Below are 20651 nucleotides of genomic sequence, written 5' to 3' on the forward strand. Positions count from 1 at the left end.
ATTAATTGGAAAAAATTGCAATTCTTGACATTGAACACTGGGGGACAAAGTCTTTATCTGACAATATATATATTGCAACAGACAAATATGGAAACTAGGCATAAGGCAGAAGAGGAAACTAGCCACTTCATGGTTGATACATCTGGGATAGAATCGCATGATGTCGTATTTTGGCTGATATTCGATCTGTCAGTATGTTCAAAGTCATTTAGACTGTATGTGCTGATACAGACACATTCTCATCTATGTTCTTCTGAAGTTAAACACATCTTATTTCTGCTCTTATTGTAATGGAAGAAGTTGCAGAATCACTTCAGTAAAAAAAAAGTCTTAATTTCAAATATGCATACATATTTATCTTTATACAGCATTTTCAGGCCAAACTCAAGCCTACCTCCTATTTTAGTTTTAGTTTCAGCAACAATCCTGAAACTAGAGATGTTCTGGAGTGGTAGCGTGTCAGAATGCACATGTCCCCAACCCAACATACGCTTTGGACCTGTTGTGGAGATTTTCCACCCAGCACTGTGGTAAAATCTCCAAAACATCAAAAAGCGAGCCAATGTACAAACTTGTCAGCAAATATTCTGAAGCATTTGCTGCCAACATGCGAGTTTGCTTATTCTGGTGAGTTTGTCTTTTTCCCCTGACCTGCATACTGCTTTCTGCACACTCCCTGCACAAATACATGCAGTACTCATATAAGGAGTAACGCAATAAGGAGCCTCATGCACTATTCTCAACAGGTGGGAAAGAAAACACACTAATTTCCACAGCGTAATTCTAGCATCACATGCTGGTTCCTGTGTGCCCTACACACCCGTTCTCTGCACCCTCTCCCTCTCATTTCCAGTTTTGGGACCATACCTCCAACAGAAATCCTTTCGCTATGTTATGCTTGTGTGAGCAGCAACTGGAGAAAAAGATCACACATCCTCCTGAACATCCCGTGAAAGGGTATAGCCAAAACCAGACCTCCTCTGCAGGTCTTGGCCGATGCTGATATTTAAAAGCATTCAGATTAGCTGATACATAGTACTTTGTACTAATCCACCAATGTGACAAGTTTGTTGTGCACTTAATAGTTGATGAAAAGTCACGGTTGAAATTTTGAATAGCTCTACAAAATTGCTCACTCACTGTTGCATTGTGAGCTTGCGTGTCAGTGCTGGCTGTAGAGTGACACAATTACCCCTGTTAATGGGTTTTTGAGAGAACTAGTCCTTTATTTGTTCAATAAGGCATAACAACTGGACAGTTTAGAATGAGTTATGATGTGACATTATCTTCACGTCTACCTCCACTCATGTTCTAAAATGGCTGAAATCTTGAATGCCACATGTACTATAAACTATAGCTCTGAGTTTAGACTGAAACTAAGTGTGTATAAATCTCTAAAGATTACTGTGTACACTCAGATTGTGTCAGTGTAATAACTTGTACCACAGTCCTGAGGACAGGGTGCATGGTGTGACACGCTGGGTGCCATCTGATTGGTCAAACAGCAGAAATGCTCCGTCTCTGGATTTCTCCACATGGACTCGGCTGGCCAATAAGCTTGAACCTTCTGAGACAAGCTCCACCCCTCTGCTAATATGGGCCAATCAATCCGCAGCAGGGGCGGAGCTGGCGGACCACCTAGCCCCGCTCACCTAACGACGATAAGGGGTGATCAGGAGTTGGGTTGAAGCGTTGGTTTAATCAATAGAAAACAATCCGTATCTTCAGCCGCAAAAGAAAGCAGGTCTCCTCACTCCGGAAGCTGCGTGCTGCTGACAATGGACCCGCTGCTGTATTTAGGAGGTTTGGTCGTTATGTTCCTGCTGTGGATCAAAGTCAAAGGACTAGATTACGTGATCGTCCACCAGAGATGGATATTTGTCTGTTTGTTCTTGCTTCCACTTTCCGTCGTATTCGATGTGTATTATTATGTGAGGGCATGGCTCATTTTTAAGATGTGCTCCGCGCCCAAACTGCACGATCAGCGCGTGCGAGACATCCAGAGACAGGTGAGCAAACCGTCCCTAAATGTCTGCATGCATGTGTGAGGTTCCCGTCTCGATCTATGAAATATTGAGGGTTCACGTGCACAGGCTGTTTAATGTTTGATAAAGTGCACGATATCAGAGCTTATGTTATCATGAAGAATAGTACTTTGAGGATGAAAATATTATATATTTTAGAAGCCTGCGTCTAATTAATGGGTTTAAACAACTCTTTGAAGTTAAACTCTATTGTAGTTGCTTAAGTTTTTTATTTAGTTAGTAGTTCATTCTCTCATTTTCTTAGGTAAATGTCTTATATGAAACGTATGCACTTGCTTTTTATCCAAAAGACTGCTTTTACACATAGCATGCCCACAATCCTTCAATCCGACCTCAGACAATTAAGCCAAATTAGTCTCAATAAAAAGCACAAAATTATTTGAAGGCCAGCTCATTCAAAGCCCAATGATGTTTTTATCTATTCCTTGGCATGCGAACATGAAGTTTCTATGAGAGCAAGTGTTTTTATACTTTTGTTATCCTTTGAAACGTTCAAATGAGCTTCACAGTAAAAGTAAATGGGCTGTTGTAGACTGTGTCCCCACAATGATTTGCTCTTTTCTGCAGGTGCGTGAGTGGAAGAAAGAGGGTGGCAAGACCCACATGTGTACAGGTCGACCTGGCTGGCTCACTGTGTCTCTCAGAGTGGGGAAATACAAGAAAACCAACAAGAACATCATGATCAATATGATGGACATCCTGGACGTGGACACAAAGAGGCAGGTAGGAGGAAGCGGCGAACACAAATGCCCGTGGTATTCCAGTTCTGGAGATCTCACAGACGCTTAGATACGGCTGAGTTGCCTATTCAGCCGTCCACACATCTGTGATCTTTAATCAGTTTAACTCTTCCACTCGTGTTATTCCAACTTTTCATAAGAGGAAAAGCACAGTTGCAACTGATTGTACTCATGATGGTTCCATAATAGTCTCAGTATGGGTTCTTCTGAGCTGCACGGGCAACACCTTGGTTTTGAGAGCCATACTGTATCTAATTGGAAAGCAGCCATCTTTAGTGTCATCAGTTACACCTGCGTGCTTCCTGCCACGCCATCAGTCTTCATCAAATGTATGATCTTCACAGTTGAAAGGAAATGCTCTGGTTGGGTCTTCTTTTTTTTTTTTCTCTAAAAAGACTCTACTATATATTACAGCGCTTAAAACACTGTTAAACACTCTTTAACACCAACGTCAAGAACCAACAAATACGAAAAGGCCCCCTTCTGTGTCACCTGGCATCAGCACAAAAAGACATAACTTTGCACTGCAGAGGGTGCGGTGGCCGGTATATTATGCATTATGGGTAACCAGAAGACTGCCTGGATTAGAAAAAACAAAGTCAAAAAAGTAGTATCTGCAGTTAGTTTCTAGTATCCAACATCGTTGTAGCTCAGTTCGACATGATTGAATCTGTCTAGAAGGTTTCAAAAACCTGCTTTTCAGTTTAAACTAACACATCAATTCTTTTACTTCAGTGTTTCCCACAGATGTGAAGGCAATGTGTGGTGGTGGGCCGGGTGGGTGGGTGGGGGGGGGGGGTAAAAAATTAAAATTCTTCTAAATAATTCCCTCGTTACTAATTGGTCACACAAAACTTTATTGTATTAACCCTTAAGAACCCAGACCCATTTCTACTTAAATGAAAATTAAGGGGGTTATAACAGACTAAATAGACCACATAGAACCCATTTCAGAATTTTTTTCCAAAATACCACCCCCTCACTGTCAGAGATCTGTAATGTGACATAAATGTCACATTGCGAGTTAAGAACCTGGATAATTTCTCCATCAAGGAAAATTATGGGGGACGTAAGGATGTGTGACACCGGCTTATCTGCAGATTTTCACATCTTCATTGTAAACAAATGAATAACATAGCTAATTACACTGGTCGGACTGTTCAGCTCTGTTTCAGACTGATACCTCCGGTTCAGGCTGGTCCTCCTCAACACGCACTTCTCTTTTTCAATCGCGAAATATTTTTCAATACTCATCTGGATTGAAGCAGTAAACATTCAGTGTAAGAGTTTAAAAAAACTACTTTATTTGATTCACAGCTGCTAGTGTTTAGACCTCGACAACCCAACTACATTTTTTTTTTTACGGCAAACTTGCAACTAGTTAACTTTATAAAGAAGGCGTAATCGCTTGCTATGGGTCGGGACGGGACGGGACAACATTGTATTCAAAATATAAAATATTTTTATAGGACTTTTTAATGTGTGATTTTATAAAGGTGCACGTGATACCAACCTTTCGTGAATTCTTTCGGTTGAGCTAATCTAACGCGACGCTGAAGCTAGCAAGCTCCCACGCTTCCAGGGAAGCACGGAGGGGAGGGGCTGTGTGTGTTTAGGCTATGCGAGAGAGACGCGAGGGACAGAGAGACGGAGGGAGAGCAGCAAGGAAATGCAGCTGAACGAATACGAGTATTTTTTTTAAATAGCGTTAAAAAAAAATAATAATAACGAAACGCAATATGTGGCGGCCGGTGTTTAATCTGTGGCGCAGCGCCACGAATTAGTCTATGTGTGGGAAACACTGTACTTATACTTTCATTAAGCATTTAAGCTTCATGCATAGCAAAATAACTCCAGTAACATCAAATTATTGTATAGATTCACTAAGATGAACTGATGCCGATTCAACATGTTGAATTGAACTTTTTGAGAGCAGAGACAGATGTTCATTGACCCTCCTGATGTTCCCAACAGGCGATTGTTGTGGTGTTACGCAGGAGTTCTGATGATGTTAGTGTCGGTCTTGGGATACTTCACTTTGATTTAGAGCATAGATGTCTCGACGGTAATTTATTAGAGAGCTTAGTATTTTTGTTTTGTTTTGTTTTTTGTCTTTTTTTTTTAAACTGTGACAGATGAGAAATGGGAACGGAGCGACATAACTTCAACAGACAGAACGTGCAACCGATCAGCTTTTCTCTCGTGACATTCCAGTAAAAGTGTGTTTTGATTCGTGTAGCACTTTTCTTTACAATCTCGCAAGAAACTGTACAGTTTCCCAAGAATGGGGAAAAAAGTGAGTACGGTTGTTCGTTTTTACTGTTCGTTTTTACTCGCGGGGCTCATTCTCTTATAGGTGGTGAGAGTTGAGCCTCTGGCCAACATGGGACAAGTGACGGCTCTCCTCACGTCCATTGGCTGGACGCTGCCGGTGCTGCCGGAGCTGGATGACCTCACTGTGGGTACGTCGTGCATGCTATGAATCATTTTCAGGCAAATCATCCTGGAGTGTTGTCATCTGTCGCCCTCTGGTTTCTAGAAATAGGGAGACGCACTGATGATTTCCTCAGCTCAGTGTTCAGTGAGGTAGATCTGCCGGTCCTCCATCAGTCGCCGCATCCTGTTTAGAGCCTCGGCATCGTCTCTAATTGTGTTAGGAGACTGACGTTGGAGCTCAAAGGATGAAACCGGGAGGAAATGGCTGCAGTGTTGGTAGCACCCCTGGATAGTGTTTCATAATGGATTTCCTGATGCCATAAACTGCGCCTCAACAATCTAATGTTTTCCCATCAGGCCGCGGTACATTCATTTATCCACGTGTCCCCGCAGACACGGACCGACACACTCACAGCAGCCAAATGCTGCCGTCTGCTCATGTGTTTGCTGACTGTTGTTCTCACCAGGGTGGAAATTGAATTACAGCTGAGCGTATTCTATTCTCTGTCCTCCATCAGGTGGGCTGGTGATGGGCACAGGCATTGAGTCTTCCTCCCATATTTATGGGCTGTTTCAGCACATCTGTGTCGCATTCGAACTGGTTCTTGCTGATGGCAGTTTAGTGCGCTGTACAGAGGTAAGTTTATAGTGTGTGAGATGTGTGTGAGGGATGTGTCTTTTCAGTATTCTGCTCTTGTAAAGTTGGATCGGTCACGGTCAGATAGGCTATTTGGTATTTATCATTTGTTTGAACTCATAGATGGTTCACTGGCTGATATCAGTCTACAGAAAGCCTTATCCTTAGATTCTACATTTGAACATTATTCCTCCTGTTTCCTTCTGGTAAGTTGCCTGATGGCAGTGAACTCGTTGCATGTCTTTAAGTCCACCACTCATGGTTGGATTAGAAACCCTCTCCGAATTAACCGAGTATGCTGAGAAATAGATTTCTGAGACTGATTGTTCGGGATAAACAGGTCAGGGACTGAGAGGGAAACGGGATGGCGAAGGTTAGGTTTAAGCTTCTTCCCTCAGCGAACAGTGACACGTGCCAAATATTGACGTCGCAATAGTTGTGCTCCGGGTGCGCGAGAGGCATGAGCAGGTTCGTTTCCACTGTATGACCCTTTAAAGGGATATGCCACCCCCAGGCCAAATTAAGTGTATCCCCGCATTCCCGAGACATAAATAAGTGTGTGGGAGCGTTTTCCTGGCGACCCAGGCATTGTCCGAATCTCACAGCACTGACCACTGCTTCGTTGCGCGTAATACATACATGCTAGCGTCGCCACTCGAAATATTTCGCCCAACGTGAATTAATTTACTTGATTTACCTTCTAATTACTGTGTGAGTGGTGTACTTTCACATCGAGTGCAAATGACTGTGTAAATCTACACAGAAGGCTTGTTTTGCTCATGTCGGTTTGGGAACTAGTTTCAGGTGCGGAAAATACAGCCGAAGCACACTCCCCGCTACGTCTTTGGGAATCCCCACCCCCGACTTCTTCAAACAAACCAGCGTGAAGGGGGGTATTCCCAATGACGTAGCGGGGAGTGTGCTTCGGCTGTGTTTTCCGCACTGGAAACTAGTTCCCAAACCGACATGAGCAAACCAAGCCTTCCGTGTAGATTTAGACAGTCATTTGCACTCGATGTGAAAGTACACCACTCACACAGTAATTAGAAGGTAAATCAAGTAAATTAATTCACGTTGGGCGAAATATTTCGAGTGGTGACGCTGGCGACGCTAGCATGTATGTATTACGCGCAACCAAGCAGTGGTCAGTGCTGTGAGATTCGGACAATGCCTGGGTCGCCAGGAAAACGCTCCCACACACTTATTTATGTCTCGGGAATGCGGGGATACACTTAATTTGGCCTGGGGGTGGCATATCCCTAGCCTGGGCGAAAGCCGACTGTTGACTCCGTCAAACAGTCTGGGAAAACCCAAGAGGAATCCGTTTCCATGGAGGGTGGGACCTTACTCAGCAACTTAAATTCATTGGAGTTCCCTTAACCAATCAGTAATGTTTAGAAAGGACGTAGGTTATGCGCCGAGGTTCATGCTTACTCTCGCGAGGCTCTAGCTCGCGAATCATGCTTCCCACATCCGCTTTCATTATACCAGTACCATTTGATAAATCAAACTTTTCCCAAAGCCAGTTGGAAGGAGAGCTACGACATCCTTGCCACTAACAAAATTGACGAGGCATTCCTCTTGCTCTTGTTTTAATTGTGTAATGCTCTCCAGAGTTGAGACAACTTCATGGATAGCTTCTAGCGTTCTTCCGTCGCCATGTTTATTTCCGCTGCGGTTGAACTACAATTATATGGACTACAATGGACTCCGCGTGTGAGTTCTGCGTCACCACTCGCAACTGTTTGCTGATTGGCAAAACACTGAGCGAACCGAGGTAAGGGGATTTGGCCAGACTATGTGTGGACCAAAAACTTTGGGCGGAAGTACGTAGGATGGCGTCGCCAGGCTAGCATATCCCTTTAAAACCCAAGAAAATGGAACTATTGTAAATGTTTGGATGAAAAAAAAAAACATTTAAAGGAATGCATAAAATGGAAATACAGAAGTTGAAACTTTGTTGTTGCATTTTTGCTTCCTGTACGACTATCGTGGAGCCATCTTCTCTGTAGCGACACCTACTGTTTAGGAGGAAAACTGCAGAGAGTCCAGAATGCCTAAAGTACAGGTGTAACAGCTGATGTTGATGTCACACTTTGCTTATGCAATGACCAATGCCGGGATCATAAGCTTAAACCTAGTGCAAGCAAGTCATTAGTATAGTTTAGTAATGTATGCTGAGGACCCTCCACTCAAGGTTTCATTTAAAAAATATAAACCAAACAAAAAAAAGTCTTGCATTTCCCCTCAAAGAAATCCCACAGTCCTTTTATGTTACTGGAGTGAAAACATTCAGACATCAGAGACGTGGGGCACAAAGAGTGATGGTTTTATCTCCTGTAGTGTCTGGAACATATCTGCGCCACGTTCTTCAGACAAGAAGAATAGCCCCTGTCAGAATTTTATTTATTGATTCTTCTTTCTCACAACTTCTAACCTTCTTCCTCTAACTTGTTCTTTTTTAGGCTTTTCCTAACAAAACAACCAACATTTCTGCCAACCATTGTTTAAATGATTTTGTCCATCGGTGGGTCTTTGGCACCTCCTTCCTAATCACATTAGAGAAGTCAACGAAGGTTGCCACTGGGTAATGATCCGCGTGCTTTCTCTCATGTCTTCACGCGTTAATATTTGACTACAAACTCTCAATCTGGCACAGTTTCCATCTTGCTGAACTTCTGATACAAGCCGTGTGGTTTCGGGTAGGGTGCGTTCGGGTGCGTCTTCAGTTGTGCTGAGGAGAACTGCCAGCATAGAGGTGGAGTGTAAAACGGCTTCGGTCGAGTCAGATGGGAGTAGCTCACAATGTGGCTGATCTTGCAAGAATAAATAATTTAATGATAACCGAAAGGCAAATGTACTTAACGTCTCTTTCTTGTCATCCATTATAGTCAATAATATGATGCCATTATATTCCGCAGTGGGTAACTTGAGAATCTTTTTGCAATATCCAAACTAGGAAGGATTTCCAGAATGGTTTTATGAAGTTACGGCAAAGATGAAGACCTTAAATGCAACAATAATAAAACATTTCTTCTTGTATCCATCAAATGTACAACGAACCAAATGCCTCTCTCTTTCATGACTAAATAAACCGGAGAGAAATAGTGTTTCTAAGTTAGTTTTTAGTATAGGAGAACCTGCTGATGAAATGAAAAGAAACTTAATGGAAAGTTAGACATAAATCCCACATAAGTAGAAAATCTATCCCACCACATCTTTTAGAAACGTTAAAAGGAAAATTGAAAGATTTTTATACCTTTAGTAACCATCCATTCATTTTCTATACTGCTGAATCCGTCGGTCGGGTCGCGCGCGGGGGGGGTGGCGGGCTGGAGCCTATCCCAGCGGTCAATGGGCGAGAGGCGGGGTACACCCTGGACAGGCCGCCAGTCCATCACAGACCTTTAGTAACCACTTTATTTTTCTAAATAAATTTCTCATTCCTAAAGAGAGAGGGACTACATAGCTTTATATTTTCAAATAATTTGCATTACAAGTATTTGTACAAATGACAGACACAAACAAGTGCTCCAAGGTTAAACCCAGAAGACAGATTCCACGCTCATCACCACGAAAAATGAGTGTTGTTTGTTTCTGAACACATAGGAGGAGAACTCCGATCTGTTCCATGCCGTCCCGTGGTCCTGTGGAACTCTGGGATTTCTGGTCGCAGCTGAGATCAAAATAGTACCGGCTAAACCCTGGGTGAAGCTGCGCTATGAGTCGGTCAGAGGACTGGAGAAGATCTGCAGAGCCTTCACTGAGGCGTCGGAGAACAAACAGAACACATTCGTCGAGGGCATCCAGTACGATCTTGACACTGCTGTGATTATGACAGGAACCATGACTGACCACGCAGAGCCTGACAAGGTAAGGCGTTGGTGAGTGTGTATGCAGAGCTGTCAACACAAGTTTTATCACACTTAATGTTGCGTTTTCCTCTTGGACATCAGATCAACAGAATCGGCCTGCACTTTAAGCCCTGGTTCTTTAAACATGTGAAGGGATACCTGACAGGAGACTGCACCGGAGTGGAGTACATCCCTCTGAGGCAGTACTATCACAGACACACACGCAGCATCTTCTGGGAGCTCCAGGTACTCACAAACACACACCCCTGTCCTTCTATCTTTGTAAGGGTCCTGCCATTGACATAATACATTCCTTGACTCTATATCCTAAGATCAACCCTAGTCTAACCCCGTCCCTAGAACCAAATTGTGACATTTAGCATATGCAGTTGGCTTTTGCTTCTTAGGTACTGTAGGCCCTCACACACACACTCAAACAGACATTATGTTTGCATGTGCTTGAGAATTACATCAAAGACACCATTGCTTGCTCGTTTCTCTTTACTGTAATGCTCCAGCTTCCTGTCAAATATTTACACACACACACACACACAAACCATTTGCCATTAGTAAGAAGAGTCTGGCATGCCTGATTTCCTTTAGCAGGAAAAAGTCCTTATGAATTATATATGGTTCTGGTTTGACAGATGCCTAAAGGAGCGTCCTCTGAGCTTTTGCCTGCTCTGTTTTTAAAAGGATCCTGTCTTCGTTCACACTGCAGGGGGAGAAAGACAGAAATAGGGCAGACAGTTTGTAATGTGTTGGACATTGTGGTGTGAGACGAGGTTCGATGGGTTGCCACTGCCCTCTGGTGGAATATCGGACAAGCTGGAGAGGACTGTTTCTACATGAAAGTTGAACACGTCATGACGGGTTCTGTATAGAAAGCCAGCATAACATGGAGAAGCCACAGAAAACTACATCAATTTGCCAAATGTAGTAAAAACTTGACACATATAATATTAATATTTAATGGTAATTAATTGGCGGAAATGGAAGTTCTTTTGGATAAAGAGATCAGATTTGCCATCGAATTGCATCAGACATTATGGTTTTGAATTTTTTTAAAGATTTTTTTATAATCTATGTATTTGGACAAATTAAAAACCTTATACACAAGTCTTCTCCACTAAAATGAAAGGTTTTATCCTCGTTAACATGTCCAGAAGGTGCTTTTTATGTGTTACAAGATATATCATGAGCAAATAGCACTGCTGTTGGTCGCAAAGCTCAGTTTTTAGCCTGCAGAGCACCACTTACATTCACAGAAAGGAAAGGTCAGACAGTCCAAATATTAAACATTGTAGGAACCAATCCTGACTTCTTGCTGGGTGGGGGCTGTTCGGTTCATTTGCACGTGCTGTGAGGAACTAATAAAGTGAGAAGCTTGCGAGCCACGAGGAGAAGTTGGTGCAAGCTAAGTGAAAAAGCTAATTGCCGTGTTTTGCTCGTGTTGCACATGTTCTGTTTCTGACTTTGACACTGTGCAGTCAGATTCTGTAAGTCTTTTTGTTGGACTCAAACATCTTAGATCACAACTGAAGTGGATTCAGTTTATTTGGAAGCGTTGCAACAAAATAGCACAGAGGGTATGGGTGTGCAGCTTCATTTTGTAATTGCTGAATTGCTCGCTCTGACTTCCTTGCTCCCAGGGCAGAGAGTCCCTGGGACACCAGCTGGGAGACCAGCTCGAGACCCCCACACTGACTGGCCAGCTCCCAGTGTCACTGACTCTTTACCTGGGGCAGAGGGCCAAGGCTGCAGCGGCCAGCCAAGGGCTTACTGCTCCAGTGGTTCAAGTGCAGAAGTTGCTAACAAGACAAAGAGATAACATATTAAAAAATTAACTTCCTGGTTGACCAACACACCTGTTTATGACAACCTTCATCGCTCAAGAGGCCTGCTCTTACTCTTTGCTCCTTATGGACAAGTGTTTCGATAAAAATGAAGCGACTACAAGCGGGTGCAGTTGTGAAAAGCACCTGAGTCCCGCTCTCAGTGAGTGAGAATTAGCAGCCTTGATCATTCTTTTGTTGCCGTTTGGTCTTTACAATACGAGCATAGCAGAACTAGTTTTGCACAGAACGAGGAGATTTCACAGAACTGTAGAACTGGTGGATGAGATGTGGATGGAGCAACATCAGCACATTCATAGATCCAAATCCATTGAATGAGGAAGGAGTTGGAGAGTCGTATCACTTGGTATATTAAGGCCATGAGAGTTATTTTTGTGGCGAAACCTTCAAAATGTACAGTTTCTTAGGAACACTGAGTTTTTAGGAGCACTGGAAAAAATGCCCCTCCAAAAATAAGTAAGAAAAACAACAAATAAAAGACATTTTTGCTTGAAATAAGCAAAAAATCTGCCAATGGAACTAGTGAAAATCAGCTTGTCAAGATTTCTTGAAATAAGATGTTATATTTAGGACTTTTGAGATAAAAGTGATTTTGAAATTAGCTTAAAAACCTCTTCAAATGTAAAAAAAAAGCTTGTTTCATATGAAATCCGACTCAAAACAATTTGTTTTCAAGACTTTTTATTTAACAAGATATTCCAGATGTATTGTCTTCAAACAAGTCCCTATATCTAGCTGAAATAGTACTTGTTAGGCAGTTGTGTCTTATATTAAGTGTAATGAGATATTTTGACTAGAAATGAGACAAATATACTTGGTAAGACTTTGATTTTTTTCCAGTGAGTTTATAACTGCTGGAGTGGAACTTTAATCACTGCTAAATATTTAGTACTGGGCGTTAAATGACATGTAAATGATCACAATGATGTTTTCTTTTATACTGTTTAAATTCACCATGTCAGTCACATGATTTTTTATTTAATCAATCGCAGAGGTAAAACTCACAAAGAAAATAGATGGATTTTTAGAGTAAAATGGCTCAAAGCTCTGAATATGGAGGCCTGTAAGTCTTAAGCAACTCGTTTTCATGGTATAATTAACCTTTGGGCTCTTATTTGTATCTGTAGACACAATTCACTCTGTTTCAGTTATTACTATCCACTCTGAACGGCTCAGAGCAGCGCCTGAAACCAGACTTGACTGTTAATAACTAAAAAATTGTCATGAAATTTTCCGTTAGCTGTAATCGGGGGGCTGTCGTGTCTTTTAACCATTTTGAGCTTCACTATTTACATTTGTGGCTTTTCTCCAGGATATCATTCCATTTGGCAACAATCCTGTTTTCCGCTGGCTCTTTGGGTGGATGGTGCCTCCCAAGATCTCTCTGCTGAAGCTCACCCAGGGAGAAACCATCAGACGTCTCTATGAACAGCACCATGTGGTCCAGGACATGCTGGTGCCCATGAAGCATCTGCAGGCCGCCATCACACGCTTCCACCAAGACATCAATGTGAGACTTGAATATGGATTGACATGGAGCATGCTCTTTTTTTGGATATAAACTCGAATTTCTCAAAATGATTTGTGCTCTGTTAGGTTTATCCTCTGTGGCTGTGTCCATTCCTGTTGCCACCGGGAAGAGGGATGGTTCACCCGAAAGGTCAACAGGAGGAACTTTTTGTGGATATTGGAGCTTACGGGGAGCCCAAAGTCAAACATTTTGAAGCGAAAGCATCAACACGGCAGCTGGAGAAGTTTGTCAGAGATGTGCATGGGTAAGTCTCGAATTAGACTACTTTAGCTATCAAAACTACAGTGACATACACCACAGGAGATCTGCGTCCGGTCTGATGGCACTGACATGTTCTTTCATTGAAATGTAGATTCCAGATGCTGTACGCTGATGTGTACATGGATCGAGAGGAGTTCTGGGAGATGTTTGACGGACAGCTATACCACAAACTGAGAGACGAGTTAGGCTGTAAGGAAGCCTTCCCGGAGGTTTATGACAAAATCTGTAAATCTGCCCGCCACTGACCCTCTTCTTCTTTAGCTAGTAGTTACACTACACAGTAGTTACGGCTCTGTAGTTACACCAAGCTGCTGTGTAAAAACACCACAGCCACCACCTTGTGGTTGTCTCTACTGAAGCTCAAGGATACAATGCAACATTTTCAAACATGGAATCCATATTCTCACACACAGATACTTATTTTTTAATCCTGTGGAGGCCGTGCGATAATTGTCTCCTCTATGTACGTTTTAACACTCATGTGCCTCTTGACTCAAACCGAGTGTCTTATTTTTCCTTAAAAACGGTCTCTTGTGCAGCATTTCCATATTCAACCACTGTATCATTCCTCTTGTGCTTATAACATGACCTCCTCATCAGCCTAACACATGTATTTTTGAAATACTTTTGAAATAAAGCGAAGTGAAACTTTATGTACAAAAGCTAAATTGTACCTAAAATACTATGTTAATATAAAAACAATTTTGTAATAAAGTTAATTCTCGTGCTTTTTGCAGACGACATAACCGAATGAATTGGTTTACGTAACAATGAGAATGAAAATTTCGCTTTGTTTTCCATTTTGAATTGTATAAATGTAATAAATTATAAACAAACTATGAATAACCAGTCTTTCCTCTCTGTCGGTTTATAGCTGGGCTTTAAGCACCCTATTAGCCTATGAATGTGTCAATTTATCTCGAGGAGAGGCATTTTTCATCAAGCCAACACGAGTTTCCATTCGCACATGAGGCGTATGCTTCACCTGTACCTGTTGGGGGAACTAGTTTCTGCTGTTAGAAGCTCCGGGGTGAATTTCCAGGGCACATCCTGAGACTCGCGGTTCCGCCCTCTTTCTCGTTGCGACTTGCAGAGCGAGCTCTCGAGGTAGCTGCTTACTATCAGCCGGTTAAAAGTTTACAGTTGGAAGCTGAAGTCACCGCAAAAAAGCTGCTCGGACACGTTTGGCAAATACAGGTAGGCTGCGCTAAGAACTGAACGCTGAAGTTAAAGTATTAATCCGTTTTTTTTTGTCTTCCCAATGTGGGTGCACGAGGACGTGAGTTACTGTTTAATGTGTCTTAACGCTGACTTGCGTCTAGTCACACGGTCAATTTTGAAGGAGCTCTTAGCAGCTAGTCAGTGTAGTTTCATTACTTCGTGTTCGGTCACTAACGTTAGCCTGTTCACAAAATGGCTCATTTTTGCAAAGGTGACTTTGAAGAGTCGTTGCACTAACACTCGTCTTTTCCTCTTTCTTAGCTATCGTTTTTTTGCTGTAGTCAACTTATTCACCGCCGCAGTTCGAGACCACACAGTTTATATATTTCCGTGTGTCGTCGTATTTTCCTGTTGGTCTGATATAGGTCTGTATATCGGTTAAGGTCAGGTCATCAGCGCAGTTACCTTGACAACAATGCGGAAGTTTACCAAACCCTTTAGGGTACACAGAGTCCTGTCCTGGTGTCAACACTGAGGGATAATAACGCAGTAACCTGTTGCTTCTGTCTTTACACGTGTAAACTGTGTAGCAGTCATTTTGGTGAATAAGATGGTAGCTTGTAATTTTATGTTTACAGAGACTTTACAGTGCAGCAACAGTGCCTTCCCAACAAAAAGACTCAACTAGGAGAGTGAGGCAAAAAGGGTTACCTACCTACCCGCCTGTCCAGACGGACGGTGCTGTTTTGTCAGCTACAGTGGAGTCCAGACTGCAGAGGAAAAACCATGTCCACTGACCAGGAGCCCACGTTCACCGTGAAGCTGCTGCAGCTGCTGCTGCTCTCTACCTACTGGGGAATGCAGATTTGGGTCACTTTCATTTCAAGTAGGTACCACACAGTTTTGTTTTTTTAATGAGCTTTTGGAAATGTGAATGTGCTGCAATGTTTTTTTTTTCAGGTCATGTTGGCGCGCCTTTGTATCGTCTGAAAAAAAATGTAAGGGCAGTCATTGCGGCAACATCTGTGCTTTGCCTTGCTGTTGTAGCTTGGTCACAAAGTTCCGACAGGTTGACATTGTGGGAATTAGGGTGTGTACATTGCTTGCTTGTAGAGTTTCACCATCCACATACCTGAGGTAAGACAAAGCAGTTCAGATATCCAATAAGATGTTTGTTTTTGACACTTTGACTCTTGTTCTATTTGTTTAGTCACATACCTGTCTCAATGCTATGCAGCAGTTAAAGTCAGACGTTTACATAAACCTGGGTAAAAATTAACTGTTTGGGCAGCTGCTTAATACATAACACGAGTTATTTTTACAAATTTTTTTTGTCCGTTATTTTAGTCAGTTTTCCTTCAACTTCTTGTGCTTCCATAACAGTTCAAAGCCCAATAAGCACTCCGTGTCTGTGTAAACATTCCGCCGATGGATGGGATCACATCAGAATATGTTTTACTCGGCTTCTTACTCACGGGGATTTCTTGCAATTACAGTAACGTGCGCCATTGCCAGCTTGTAAGAAACGTTATCTTGTGACTCTTAACCATGTGATACCATTTGTGCCGTCTTCTCTGTGCTCCACAACGTGTGTGTGAAAGGACAAGCTGCTGTGTCATCTGAAACAACACTCTGGCATGTTAAAAACATTCAGCAAATATGTAGTATGTATTAATAAGGGAAAGGAAAACCGTGGAGATGGGAAGTTGGATTGTACCATTACTTCCTTATTTAACAATGCAGGATTCCTCTAAAAATCAGGTTACTAATCTGGACTTGGCAAGCATCCCATGCAAATTGTTCTGGGAAAGTGTCGTGGTGCTCATTCAGACATGAGGCTGGGTTAATGGAAAGCAGTGGAAGGGCTCAAGTTGATTGTTCCTGTCTGTTTAGTCACTGCTAGTCCGTTATGAATCCATGTTTTCATGAAACAGAAGTCCTGAGGTACGATTGTGTTCTGTTCTGTTTTCTGCACAGGCTTTGTGATGGACAACCACCTGAACAGACACACGTATGGGTTTATTCAGAGTCGCCTTGTTCCGTTTTACCTGCACCTGGGTTCGGCCTGTGCCTTCTTTAACCTCACTATCTACGCTGTGTATCACCCCAGGGACATGCTCGACGACAGAGAGGCCTTTCAGGTACTTGGTTTGTTCCCAGACATAAAATCGCACAAATTCCATTTTCTAACATTTCTTAAATCCCCCTCTCTTTGTTTTTGCCACTAGATCTTCATCTTCTTTGTGTCGGTCACAGTTGCGGCTGTCAACGCTCAGTGGTTTGGCCAAATGACATCGGAGATTATGGCAGACATGCATCTTATCGAGCAGGCGTGCGGACTGGGTCAGGATATCGGCCAGTCGTCTAACCGCGAAGCTTACGCCAAGCTGTGCGAGACGGATGTCAAATACAGACGCCTCAGCAGCCGCCTGTGGCTGTACAGACTGATGTCCTCTCTGTGTAACCTCTGCTGCATAGGCTGCAACTTCTACAGTCTCTGTTACATGGCCGAGAACCTCGTCGGGCTGTAAAAGTGACACACAGCAGCCAGACTCTTGAATTCAAGCCAAACCCACATTACTCCACTGCAGATCCAGAACGCCTTTTTGTTTTGGTATGGAAGAGGTAACATTGAATTCACACTGTCTTTTTTCTTATATATATTTGTGTATTAAGTATGAAGTGAAACGTCTTTGGGAGTAATGATAGGATACAGCCTCATTCAGCAGCAGAGATGAATCGGTGACCTTTCACCTAGATGACGGAGGTGGCTGCCTTGAAATTTCCTTCGATTATTACCTTTGCCTACAGTTTATGTAGGCTACAGAAATGGAACTTTTTCCCATCCCATGCTGTTCACTGCTGCCCTCCCTGTTTGGGTGGAGTGTTAATACTGGTCACGTTGCTGTGCCGCAGGTTTGTCTGGGTTACTTTGTTACCTTAAGAGCAGCACCTGTGTGCGCCTTACATTTCAGTGCGAAAGGTTGTACTATCTTTAGCTCTCTTGGCTGCGACCGATATGAAAAGGACGGGTACGGGTATGCCGTCGACACCGCTTTTAGGTCATCCAAAATAGATTTGCACGACATCAGGAGTAGAATTTATTATGGTTTTGGAAATGGTTCCAGTGGTCATCAGTTAATGAAAGTCGTAACACGGCAGGTTGGACTTGTTGTCAAAGTTGTCCAGCTGGTTGGTACACTCTGTGGTTCAGTGTTCCACTGAAGAAGACATTAGCTGGGTTTCCTTTCATTGCAAAGCAAACTTGAAACAAACTCTTAAAAAGATGTTTCATAGCAGATGTGTGTCAGGCTTGTTTCCATCACCTGCTTGTCAGCAGGTGGCGCTGTAGGCCATGTTGTTTATGGCTGTTATAAACGGCTAAATAGTTTCTACTTAAAAGCAGGAAGATGGCTCATGCATAACTAGTTGGCTTGGTAGTATCGAAGAGGAACATCCCAGAGCGGTCTTCAGGAATTCTTCTCAGCTGTGTATGATGACTTTATTCATTCGTGTCCAGTTGTACCATTTTCGCCACGTCAGAACTGGGTCACACTCGGTATTTCCACCCGCCCTGAAGTGCATCGACTTTTTCCAAAACGGGCTAAAAAAACAGTTTAAGCGAGAGTATAACGCCTTTTGCCAACTTAAAGAAGTTTTTTTTTTTTTGTTTTGTTTTGTTTTTTGTCATTTGCATCCATTTAGTTTTCTTAATGTGCAACGTTTGAAATGCAGATCAAACAATGTTGATAGAAACCCGACTGCTGTTATTTGCAGTAGGAATCAAAATCAGATTGATCAAATCTGATGAGTCAAGTCTCGATGACACATACTGAAGGTGGTACGGCAGCATTTATTTATTTTTTTGGATTGGCTGAAATGTAAGCAGAAGGGACAACCATTTAAGAGTAGGGGAAAAAAAACTTCCGTCAACTTTCACGGGCATCAGGGGATGGTCTCTTTGAAGACCCAAATTAAGTATAACCACTAAACCCAGCCCTGAATATGTTTTCACCTTGCAGTGCTTCTAAGGGAAATCATGTCTTGTATAAACAAGAAGGATTTTAAAGATGCTAGAGGGTCTTTGTCTTGAATCCCTTCGTTTGGTTTTGATTTGTTTTATTCAATACTTCATATTGCTGTTATCATTGCATGAAATTATATCAGTGTACTTGTGTTGAAAGATTGGAATCGTGCTGTGGGGGAAAACATGCAGGCATTAACCGAAGCCAAATGATCTTTAAGCTGTACTCTCAACAGTGTCGTTTTCGCAGAGTCTCCGATTATGGAGCAGAGTGGATCTGTGGTCAATCATCCCTCAGTCTTTCCCCAGAACTTAGAATTATGCCAAATGCTCTGCAGCCTTGATCGTCTCCATTTGTTGAAACTGTGTTTGATCGGTGTGGGGTTCAGACTGGACTAGTGAAGGTGCTTTTTACGTGCCTGTTACCGGCAGAAAACAATGCAATATTATTCTGTGGTTGTTCAAAGTTCTTCACCTGTTTTCGTTGGTGCTGCCTGTAGATATGAAAAGTAAACCTTTTACATTATTTTCTGGATATTTATGTCAGTTTCCTAAAGATAAGTTTAAAATAATAAAGTTTAGATTTAATGGTTGTTTTTTTTTTTTTTTTATTGTTTGTTACCAAATGGACTTACTAAGATCAGTGAAGAAGTAGCAGGACATGTTATCATCCTGTGGGCTTGTATCAAATATGTTTTGTATTAAAGTAAGTTTTTCTATTATATTTCACTCCTTGTCCTTGGCTGATTTTTAAAAGAAAAAAAAAAAAAAAAAAAAAGTGGCTCCCCGAATACGCTGCAGGCCCCGGACCTGGTGAACATCGAGCCCTCCTGCTCTGTGGCGGATCCCAGGAAACAGGGGTGCCTATTGCAGCCATTCCTTGGCTGCCCTCTCCGGGTGAGCCTTTCTCCCCCGGTCTTCTAGATCCCCATACCCCTCTCCCTTCTGGCTGCCCGGAGGGCCACGCTCCCAGTTCCACAAGGTTGCTTGCCCCTCAATTTTAAATGCTCACTATTAGAAAATATCAGAGCCAGAGGGGAGGGGTCTTCCCGCACCCCTGTTGCCTGGTTGCTGCCTGGGGCGGGGGGGCCAGGAGGAGGAGTTGTCCTGCTGGTTCGGGGTCTGTGGTGGTTGGGGGGTTGCTGGCCCCCGGATGTGCCCGCTACGCTACACTCCAGCGGAGTTGGGGGATGGATGCATGTGCTGTGCGAGTGTTTGTGGATGTGTTTTTTTTTTTGTCTTTATGTATGTATTTATTTCTTTTATTATTATTATTTATTTTATTTTTTCTTCCTTATATGATCTATGGGGTGACTTGGTCTGGGTCCTGCTGTCCTCTGGCCTGCTTGTGCTGTTCCTGATGGGGGGGGGGGGGGGCATTGCTTCTCCCCGCTGCGGGCGGCCTCACCCACCTGTGGGCACGTCTTGACTCCCGGGGCGCTTGCCCAGGGGCACTGGGGCAGGCGCTGGCCCACTGCGGTTGGCTGTCTGGGGCGCCTGGCCCTCTCGGGTGTTGGGCGGGGCCCCTGCCGGGGGGTTTTGGTGGCGCTCGGGCTCGCGGGGGCCTGGCAGGGTTGGTAGGCTGCCGCCTCTGGTCGCCGGGGGGGCTCTGCCCGATGCTTGTGGGGGCTCTGTCTGGGGGCTTCCTCTGCTGTCTTCTGGGGGGATGCGTGGTCGTCCCTATGATGGGCTTCCCGGGTTCTGTGCTCCTTGGGGGCTGTTGGTGGCCTGGGTCTGGGGGCCCTCTCGGCCTGCTTCTGATTGCTGGGGGGGATTGTGCCACTATACACTGATATTTAAGCATGGTTATTATGTGGGACCATCTACGTGTATTGCATGTTCATGCACACACACACACTCACACTCACATTCATTAGCCCAGTACCATGCTCACTAAGCAGTTGTTGTGCTGTCCTGTGGTTTAAGGTCACCTGTGTATCATATGAGATTGCTGCTGCTTGTGTTTTTTTTGTTTGTGTGTTTGTTCTCTGCTTGTCTGCTTACAGGTGCTCCTGGTGCTTCTAAGGTTGGATTCCCCACAAAAGCCGTGAATTGTCTTCAGTTTTGTTTTTACAGGTGGAGCAGCTGGTTGTCTGATTTTTCGTT

General features: G+C 43.3%; 2 protein-coding genes across 2 annotated transcripts; both read left to right on the top strand.

Moving 5' to 3' along the window:
* The first annotated feature begins 1642 nt into the window (after nucleotides 1-1642).
* dhcr24 (24-dehydrocholesterol reductase) lies at nucleotides 1643-14206 on the top strand. Its single transcript, XM_075486184.1, has 9 exons — nucleotides 1643-2009; nucleotides 2613-2768; nucleotides 5142-5247; nucleotides 5740-5858; nucleotides 9468-9731; nucleotides 9815-9958; nucleotides 12881-13078; nucleotides 13165-13343; nucleotides 13452-14206. The coding sequence occupies exons 1-9, from the start codon at nucleotides 1779-1781 to the stop codon at nucleotides 13603-13605; spliced, it is 1551 nt and encodes a 516-aa protein (XP_075342299.1). The 5' UTR covers nucleotides 1643-1778; the 3' UTR covers nucleotides 13606-14206.
* A 198-nt stretch (nucleotides 14207-14404) lies between these two features.
* On the top strand, nucleotides 14405-19175 carry LOC142400054 (transmembrane protein 205). Its single transcript, XM_075484639.1, has 4 exons — nucleotides 14405-14557; nucleotides 15160-15407; nucleotides 16499-16662; nucleotides 16750-19175. Exons 2-4 carry the CDS (start codon nucleotides 15308-15310, stop codon nucleotides 17050-17052), a joined length of 567 nt encoding a protein of 188 aa, XP_075340754.1. The 5' UTR covers nucleotides 14405-14557; nucleotides 15160-15307; the 3' UTR covers nucleotides 17053-19175.
* The last annotated feature ends 1476 nt before the right edge of the window (nucleotides 19176-20651 follow it).

Source organism: Odontesthes bonariensis, chromosome 15, assembly GCF_027942865.1.
Source record: "Odontesthes bonariensis isolate fOdoBon6 chromosome 15, fOdoBon6.hap1, whole genome shotgun sequence".
Classification (NCBI taxonomy): Eukaryota; Metazoa; Chordata; class Actinopteri; order Atheriniformes; family Atherinopsidae; genus Odontesthes; species Odontesthes bonariensis.

Excerpts from the sequence above, each read along its gene's own strand:
- dhcr24 (XM_075486184.1), top strand. The coding sequence starts at position 1,779 with ATGGACCCGCTGCTGTATTTAGGAGGTTTGGTCGTTATGTTCCTGCTG. Across the intron at positions 5,859-9,467 it reads GTTTAGTGCGCTGTACAGAG|GAGGAGAACTCCGATCTGTT; the intron begins GTAAGTTTATAG and ends CTGAACACATAG. Across the intron at positions 9,959-12,880 it reads GCATCTTCTGGGAGCTCCAG|GATATCATTCCATTTGGCAA; the intron begins GTACTCACAAAC and ends GCTTTTCTCCAG.
- LOC142400054 (XM_075484639.1), top strand. The coding sequence starts at position 15,308 with ATGTCCACTGACCAGGAGCCCACGTTCACCGTGAAGCTGCTGCAGCTG. Across the intron at positions 15,408-16,498 it reads TTGGGTCACTTTCATTTCAA|GCTTTGTGATGGACAACCAC; the intron begins GTAGGTACCACA and ends TTTTCTGCACAG. Across the intron at positions 16,663-16,749 it reads ACGACAGAGAGGCCTTTCAG|ATCTTCATCTTCTTTGTGTC; the intron begins GTACTTGGTTTG and ends TTTTGCCACTAG.